Source organism: Pomacea canaliculata, linkage group LG3 (assembly GCF_003073045.1).
Source record: "Pomacea canaliculata isolate SZHN2017 linkage group LG3, ASM307304v1, whole genome shotgun sequence".
In the NCBI taxonomy this organism is placed as follows: Eukaryota; Metazoa; Mollusca; class Gastropoda; order Architaenioglossa; family Ampullariidae; genus Pomacea; species Pomacea canaliculata.
This window is the reverse complement of record NC_037592.1, coordinates 22,447,198-22,456,512: the sequence shown is the minus strand read 5'-3', so window position 1 is coordinate 22,456,512 and position 9,315 is coordinate 22,447,198. Positions and strand designations below refer to the sequence as shown.

General features: G+C 39.2%; 1 protein-coding gene across 4 annotated transcripts; it reads left to right on the top strand.

Annotated features, from left to right (window-relative positions):
• The first annotated feature begins 992 nt into the window (after positions 1-992).
• Positions 993-6,875, top strand: LOC112560631 (general transcription factor II-I repeat domain-containing protein 1-like). Of its 4 annotated transcripts, none has more exons than XM_025232579.1 (14): positions 993-1,122; positions 1,668-1,743; positions 1,916-2,076; positions 2,196-2,379; positions 2,777-2,966; positions 3,144-3,182; positions 3,349-3,402; positions 3,615-3,677; positions 3,844-3,897; positions 4,110-4,172; positions 4,652-4,683; positions 5,156-5,218; positions 5,462-5,633; positions 6,059-6,875. In XM_025232579.1, exons 3-14 carry the CDS (start codon positions 2,023-2,025, stop codon positions 6,087-6,089), a joined length of 999 nt encoding a protein of 332 aa, XP_025088364.1. In that variant the 5' UTR covers positions 993-1,122; positions 1,668-1,743; positions 1,916-2,022; the 3' UTR covers positions 6,090-6,875. The 4 variants fall into 4 exon arrangements, with proteins under 4 accessions (XP_025088364.1, XP_025088365.1, XP_025088363.1 ...); XM_025232576.1 differs by lacking the exon at positions 993-1,122 and adding an exon at positions 1,457-1,537; XM_025232578.1 differs by lacking the exons at positions 993-1,122; positions 3,615-3,677; positions 3,844-3,897 and adding an exon at positions 1,450-1,537.
• Positions 6,876-9,315: the final 2,440 nt, after the last annotated feature.

The window sequence follows — 9,315 nt, the reverse complement described above, 5'->3', positions numbered from 1 at the left end:
TCATCGCGGCACCTGTTGTACAACACTCATCCACTGAAAGGAAAAAAAAACTTGTTGAGGAAAAGTGGGAGCTAAAAAAGGTATTATTTTCTAGGCGAGTTTGCGATGGGGTCAGAGGTGTTTGTATGTGGAAGATGGAGGGGGATGGATGAGTAAATGTGCTGAAAGATAAGAACGAGTCGCCTACACAGGAAGTCAGATGGTACAGCAATCAACGCTACCGCCTCCACTTCCGGTCATAAATGTAACAGCAAGACGTTGGCATGGAAACCGTAGCGTGTCATTGAACAGGTGAACAGAGACGAAAGACAAGACACGCGATGATGATGATGATGCACGATGATGATGCACCTTATTGTCCTGCTCATGACGAAGCTGACTGTATACGGAGTTAAGCATCGTCGACTCACTCATCTTCATCGAATGAGCCCCACCGCGTGGTGCAATCCCGTTACGCTCGAAGTTACAACCAATAGAAACGCACCCTTTTAACTATATTTATATCCAATATGCCGTGTTGTATTAATGGATCGATACAGCACAGACATCGTCAATTTTGTTTCGCATAGTCGAATTCATAGATATATAGAAGAAATTGAGATTGGTAAAAAAAAAGTGTTATCATAAGATATCATTGCTTTATGTGAAAAAGTATTTTTATTAAAATCTATTCTCTCAATAAAACAAAATTGTGTTATCATAAGATATAATTGTAGTTTTATTAAAATCTATTCTCCCAATTTCTTATAAGTACATATAGTTATGAGGACCTTTTCTCTCTCTCTTATTTTTTTTTTTTTTGTTCTATATACCAGGATGCATTGATACATAGGTCATACTTCCGGTTTCGTGTTGTCATTCCTGGATTCTCGTGCACAATACACGTATAAGGATTGTGATAAAATATAATTGCCTTATGTGAAAAGGTATTTTTATTAAAATCTATTCTCCCAATTTCTTGAAAGTACGTATAGTTATGAGGACCTTTTCTTTCTCTCTTAGTTTTTTTTTTTTTATATATATACCAGGATGCATCGTATACATCGGCTATACTTCCGGTTTCGTGTTGTCATTCCTGAATTCTCCTGCACAATATAAGGATTGTTTATATTTCTTATATAGGTAAGAAAAATTCGTTTTTGAATGTCATATATATATGTCATTAATAGCATACTATTAATGCTCCATCGGATTATGTTGCCATCACACCATTGAACTTTTTTTAAACTTCGGTTGTATATTTTAAATCGAAAGTAAATGTCCTGATCATAGCTATACGAACTTTTCAAGAAATTGCGAGGATATATTTTAAGAAAATTTCTTTTCAAAAAAGGCAAAATGCATTTATCTTATAATAACGCATTTTTCACCATCAGCTGTAATTTAATAATATATTATTAACGCTATGTCGAATTATGTCGCAACCACACAATTTAACTTTTTGATCTGATCTATACCAAGGACTGTAACTCTTAGTAGACTTTTTTCGCGCCAGAGTTTTGCATGCTTTGTTAAAATGGAATCAAAGAAAGGAAATGTAAGTAAATTTAAATTGGTTTTACTTTACGCATTAAAAGTTATCTTACTTTTACGGACATATGTGTTACTTCTGACTTGTGTGAAAAGTGAAGGAACGTTAAAATATTTTATTTTAAATTTGGTTTCAGAAAGCAGTTTGGGGCTTCAAAAGAAGAACAGCCCTAACAGTCTTTATAAAGCGCCTGAAGCGTAAGGAGGGTGAAAGTAAGCATCCCATTTTAGCAACAGCATAAAAATACCACTGTGACCTTTAACCTACACGGATTTTTGAAAACCAGTTTCCCTGAGCCATCATCCATCCACAAATTAAAATAGTCTAATGGTTTGGATGATTGATATGTAATTTTTTTAAATGGTTATTATTATTTATTTACAGGCTATTTAGAGTTTCTATCAAGAGGCAGGAAAGAATATGCAGCCCTGCCACCTGAAGAAAAAAAAAAACTATCTAAAGAGGCTGCTACCCTTGCTTTTCCTAAAACTATGGAAGAGAAACAATTATTTATGAAGCAGCTTGAGCGACAATTTAAAGAAGTGGTGAGTGTTCGCCATGTCCCTTTATTTAATTATAGACTGATCTGTATTGGATGCATAGAAGTACACTCTAGGTTTATTTGCAATCTAGTGAAAGTACAATTGAATCTTTTAATTTGCAGGCAAGAGTTCTTTTACGCGTTGGAGCAGTATTCTACTTTGAAGTAGAAATTGACAAAATTAACTACACTGCAGCACATGACAACCTTCCAAGGCATGTGTTTGCAAAAACACCACCACTTAAGACACCATCCAAAATTACACATCTGCGCCAATGTGTGCAGAAAGTTTTTAATGACTCCTATGGTGAGAAAGTGTGAATATTTGTGTTTCTGGTAAAATATATAAAATCCTTGCAATCAGATAAATGACTTTTATATTTTTCTTAAAGGTGTCATGCTACAGGGGAAATGCAGTCAGCCTGACAGGCATTGTTCTTGTTTTTATAACCCCCAAAGTCAGTACAAAATATGTTGTGAAAAATTCTTTCTCCTTTACAAGTAGATGCAGGATGAGCTAAGATAAGCAAGTATGACAACAGCAGTTAATCTTTCAACTGTCTTGGGGCATGAGATGTATAACATTAGAGGAAAGGATTAGCTTTCAAGCATCCTAGAACAATTATAAGTAGGTAATATGTATTTATTATATTGTGCCAATAATTTTATACCACTTTATGTATTGCGTGAATGATTAATTTCAGGAAGAGCATTGGGGAAGGAGGACTGTCATTCCCCCTTCCCATACAAGAAACACCGTCTGGCACCTGTAGTAACAGTTACAGGGATGCCAGATGGTGTTCCTTTTAAACACCCTTCAAATTATGGGGCTTCCAAACTGAAGAAAATACTTGCAAATAAGGCACTCATCAAGATGGAGCTTATAGCCCCGAGGTAAATTTTTATAGTTTTCCTCGTACATCAGAATCTGAATGTTAACAAAGGTAGATAAGAAATAATAGAAATAATATACCTCGACAGCTGTGGTCCACGGCCCATTAAGATGTTTTTGTTAAATACACTGAAGAATCATTGCATTGTATAACCGATGAAAATATATTTGGTGTGCAGTGCCACAGAAGTCATCCACAGCAGCGTGGAGACAGATATGTGAGTATATTAGTGTGAAAAACTGGAAAATAAGTACAATCTATGTGGAAATAGCAGCAGTGTATTTGAATTTCGATGTTATTAGCGAAGCTGATCACTTTTAACACTATAGAAAACCCGTTCATTCTGAATGGTACAGTACAGTGTGAATCTTTGGTTTCTTCAGTTTCATGGCCTCAGACAGAGCCTCAGGAGTAGAGAACACCATGGCGCAGGATATGTGAGTATACTTTACTATATACCGGATTTTTTCCATTAATTTGTACACAAACAGATCAGTTGAGACAATACAGGATTCCACTGGGTCTTCTTATTATGAAAGCAAAGCACAGTACAGTTTGAGATCTCACACTTAAATTTTTGGTATGTTCAGTTTCACAAGAGGGTTAGGGTGCAATGATTTATTTCATCGATACAAATGTCATTGTGCAGTGTTGCACAAGAACCAAGTCCGTGTGCTGCAGAAGTCATCCACAGCAGCGTGGAGACAGATATGTGAGTATATTAGTGTGAAAAACTGGAAAATAAGTACAATCTATGTGGAAGTAGCAGCAGTGGATTTTAATTTCGATGTTATTACCGAAGCGGATCACTTTTAATACTATAGGACACCTGTTCATTCTGAATGGTACAGTACAGTGTGAATCTTTGGTTTCTTCAGTTTCATGGCCTCAGACAGAGCCTCAGGAGTAGAGAACACCATGGCGCAGGATATGTGAGTATACTTTACTATATACCGGATTTTTTCCATTAATTTGTACACAAACAGATCAGTTGAGACAATACAGGATTCCACTGGGTCTTCTTATTATGAAAGCAAAGCACAGTACAGTTTGAGATCTCACACTTAAATTTTTGGTATGTTCAGTTTCACAAGAGGGTTAGGGTGCAATGATTTATTTCATCGATACAAATGTCATTGTGCAGTGTTGCACAAGAACCAAGTCCGTGTGCTGCAGAAGTCATCCACAGCAGCGTGGAGACAGATATGTGAGTATATTAGTGTGAAAAACTGGAAAATAAGTACAATCTATGTGGAAGTAGCAGCAGTGGATTTTAATTTCGATGTTATTACCGAAGCAGATCACTTTTAACACTATAGGAAACCCGTTCATTCTGAATGGTACAGTACAGTGTGAGATCTCATGCTTACCTCTTTGGTTTCTTGAGTTTCATGGTCTCAGTCCCAGCTTCGGAAGTAGCACAGGTGCAGGATATGTGATTATATTTTACTATAAAACACTGTAAAATATATTGAATAGTATAGAATAGTATGAAAATATGTAAGTCTAATGTAACTGTCATTATTGTGCAGTGCAAGTAAAGAATGTAGCAGCTGAAGTAGTGCAATATTACCTAAGAGTTTCGTATTTATCAAGATCATTTACAGAGCTTTTGATATTCTAAGATAAGCCATATGTTTGTCTATAGTTATTGGCATTGATTAATTTGTTTTCTTTTCTGACCAGGGAAGAGGCACCTACAAACCCTTTGCAACTTAGTAAGGCAACTGACTTTCTCATTAATGCATGCAACGAAAGCAAAAATTATATATATATCTGTGATATGCAGTGTCTCTATGCAAATATTTATCTGCTCTTTGTGCGATATCATGCAAACATAATAACAACCTATCTAGATTCTGTTAAAGCAGAGACATATTTGTAGGATGCAGTATATGAGATAGCTGAACAGATTACCATTTTGCTGCCTGTCATCCATCCCAAATTCTGTGACAACACCAAATGTACATAAGAAAAACCCTGTTTGTAGTCATGACTTTATGCAGCCTATGTAAATCAACACCGAGTTTTGTAAGCACAATGCTCAGGCTACTGTTTGTTCGCTCATGAAGGCGAATTTTGAAAGGTCTCAGTTGAGTGAAGCAGATTGGTCATAGGCATAGTCATAGTGAAGGCAGACACTGATTAAAATTTTTCACTTGTAAGTTTGATCTATTCATTTGTGTCCAGGCACAGTAATGAAGAAGTCTGCAAAGCAACACCAGCAATCCAGGGAGAAAAGCCAAAGAACAGGTGATAATTTTTTGTTAATAGATTTGATAGGACATAGTTTACAACTGTTCTGCTTTTCTGGCTGACCGTATTTTTAAGTGTAGTGATGGTTATGTCTTGTCCATAGACATTGTCCTTTGAATGAGAAGTCGCAGCCTTCTCCAGTATAATCAGATTGTCCAATCAGCAGATATATATATTTGTAATACCAGCAGTAATTTTGTTGATGTGGAGTCACAACTTATATTTAATGTTATTATGCAGGATTCAGATCTCTGTGGACAGCAGCAGAAATACTCGTTGTCCAGCAACACTTCAGCCAGGAGTTGGCTGGGCTGAAGCCAGTGGCACGCAGCAGCATTGACAGTTTTTTGGCCCAACAAACAGTGGTTAAAAGAACAGCTACTGCACTGGGAAATTATCTATTAAGGAACAGGTAACTTCAACACTTACCACAATTAAGGGCATCTGTCAACATGATCCTCCATAGCTACAAGAAAAAGAGTATGATTTTGTCGTCTCCAATATCAGCGTGTTTGGGAGGGGAGGGGAACATGCAAAGTCCCACTAGGCAACTACGGTTGGATAAGACACACCTTGTGCAAAGCACTTGACACCAGTGCCATGCAGGCTGGAAATATCAGGGGAAGAAGAAAGTTGTGAGGCCAAAGCAGACTTGGAAAATATCAGTAGAGAGCTAGACAGTGGATGCCGAAACCACATGGGCCCAGTTAAACTAAATAAATTGTGTTGGTGCCAGCTGCACTTACAATTTATAATAATGGCTTATGATATTCATTTCTTCTTGTACAGCTCGAAACATAAATTTTTTTAAAATCAATTTTTAACTTCATGTTTCAGGAAGAAAATCAGACCTAATGATCAGCAGTGAATCAAAGCACCTCACCCACATTGATGACGCTTGAGATGTTGGATTGAGTCTAATGAAGGGCATTCCGTACTTTCAAGACACATTTTTACTGCCATGTCATCTGTTTCACAGAGCTGACTGGTGGGGTGGGGGGTTCTTTCTGGGTACTGCAACTTCTTTATCACCATCCACCTGTGTGATAATGCTACATGATACAGCCCAACAAATTCAAGACATTCAAAAATTGCAATTTTTCCTTCTTAGTAGCTGTCAGTTGCATGGAGCTATATGCATTCTTCATTGTGTTGATGTCTTTGCAGACATAAACCATTTGCCCAGTGATGTGGTTTGAGCCTAGTACAGAAAAAGCACATGTTGTATGATTATGTGTACTAGTAAAGTTGGGACAAACAATGTAAGGAATGTGTTGCTGTCCACGCGATTTTGACATGGTAGGGGGTTTTGGTTGTGTGGCTATTACTAAGCTTCAGATCTTATGAACTGACTATTTGATCTACACTGTTGGTGTTGCTATTGTGGTTGTGTTGTAACTGAGTATATAAAAAAGCAATGAAGTGGAAGATTATAAGTTTTTTTAATTGGTCTGTAAGATTAAATTCTTTGCTGGCATGTGTTTGTGCAACAGTGATCCTCAGGATTCATCATAAATATAAAACAATTATTGTCATTTTGATGTTTTTTGGTGTAATGAAAAATTGTCTTAAGTATTGGTTTTTAGCTTGCCTATCAATAAGGGATGACCAATTTTATGCCTTGTCAAAATAAAACCAAGCATACTGTATCATATATTCTGTCATTTCTTAGCTTCATTTCATGGTTCTTTGTGTTCAGCTGTTGTGTCATAGGATAAGCAGTTCTTAACTGAACCTTGGACTTCTCCCTAGAAGTTTGGGGGATATATTATTGGGTTGTTGCCATGTTTGGAGCTGATGGTTGAAGAAAGAACATGTTCTGGCGTCTGGTCGTCACAGCAGCACTGATTGTTTTGCCTGTCCTCTGCACTAGCACTTTAAGGCATCAATCTTCGGTTTACAGAAAAAAAGGTTGCCTGAGGAATCAAGTGGGTTGTAATCTGAGATTGGCCATGTACCTGGTACAATGGCAACTTCACCAGAAATGGTAATTATTTATGATGGGAATGCATCAACACACCAAGGACTGTTATAGCCATCGTATGTCTAGAAACAGCTGTTGATCGGATTCACATTCGTATCCTGTTAGAAAAAAAAAATGTACCAATACCGTCTGTCATAACCATACGGAACCACCTACCCCCCCCCCCCCAAAAAAAAAGAAAAAAAAACCGCCAGCATTTATTATCAGCCACCCAAGTAAAAACATGCTTAAGTTCATACAGAACAGCAAAGGAACTGATAGCTGAAGAACAGGCTGGCTTCAAACTGAGCAGAAGCACAATTATGGAGATTGCAACTGTTGCATTCTCATTAAAGAAGTATCTTGAGAGGGACCTCTATCCAAAATTCGTGAACGTCAAACATGCATTTCACATAATGTGTCACGAGGGGTTACGGCATGTGATACCAGGGCCGCCGAGAGCCAGCCCGGGCCCCGGGACAGACGACCTCTCCGGGCCCCTTGTACTTGAAATCGTAAATTATTTTGCCAGTATATAATGTATGTTTACAATTCGAATCTCAATATCTACACTTCATTCAGTGTCACCACCGGTAGTCGGACATTGCGCATTCTTTACGAAGAACGACAAGAGATCACTTCAGATTGAGACGTTCTGTTATTTATTATACACCAAAAAGAAAAAATAATAAAAAAAAACAACATAAATTGTAATACAAGAATTTCCAGCAGGTCAAATTAAACCATACAGCACAAGTTCACTGTTATCCGTTCTAAATCAGAAAGTATACATCCTAGGTTGGTTCAACATCGACACTACGGCAGCGCGCAGGCTGCTACAACAGTTCTCATACACATGTCCGTTTCAATCCACGTCTAACGGTACGTCTCTCCCGAGCACCTTTCTAGCCACCAGCAATGTCCGTGTACTCATTAAATGTTCATCAAACACATACACACAGTCCGTGTAAACCGTCTTATTCTCCCTCTAACGTTGACGGTGGAGATAAACAATGGGGGTACGACCTTCCCCCTCTCTCTCTCTCTGGAGGTAAACCCAAAAGGCAAAAGTCTTACTTTGAGTTGTCGGCATCAGCGGACAATCAAATCGTCAGTGTCCTCAACACTCCATTGCACGACTTTTTAAAGACGACAGCGACGGCCCTCCACGCGGTCGGTGTGTCGTCGTCGTTGTCAAGTACGAGAGTGGAGCCCACTTGCTCAACACTCCCCAGCTGTGATGAGATGCTGCCCGCCTATAGTCGTCGGCTCGGGTTGTTCTCTGGAACTTCTCAGCTCGGCGATGTCCACCGCTCCCAGTAGCAGATTCGGCGAGGAACCTTCAGCAGCAGTTCTACTTAAGTTGCAATCTCCAAAACACAGCAACAGCAGCAGCTCCGTAGCAAACACGGTACAGCAAGTCCGTCATCAATCCACTCCACTCACAATTAACACAATTAACAGCCGCCGCTGTATCAATCAGCTTCTCGATCGCTGGATGGCTCTCTCCCCCCCCCCACCCTCAACTCGCTGCTCGATACTTCCTCTTGTTACTCGTTTCTCCCTCCCCCCCGACCGACGCTACGGTCCGCCTTAAATCTTCCCCCCCCCAGTCCCCTAGACCAGGTGTCGCATTCTTTCAGCCGCACGTGAGGTCCGAAAGTCACGTGGGGTTCACGACCTCTATATCCGTCAACTAATTACGCCATTGACTGTCCATCGCAGAGGGGCAACAACACACACAGGGCTGGCTACGCCACCCCGCTCCCCCCTCCATTTCCTTTCACCAAACTCAGGCGCAATTGCCACAAAAAAAAACAACAAAAAAACAAAGGAGGCACGGACTGATCCGTGACATTCAGTAACGAAATATAGACTGCAAACAGTAGGACAAGTGCACTAGGATCTACATCACTACTTGAACATAAAGTTGTTTACATGCGAGTGGTTAGTAAATGAGGAAAAATGATGTTAAAGGATCAGACTTGTAGCACCCCGCTCCACAGACCCCCCCTTAGTAAGGACTGTTACGTCAGCAGCGATGTCAAAAACAAATAAAGCCGTTTTTACGAACCCTCGCTACTATGCCACTCTTGCTCTGTCCCGGTAGGTGGCATAGTAGCGAGATTTG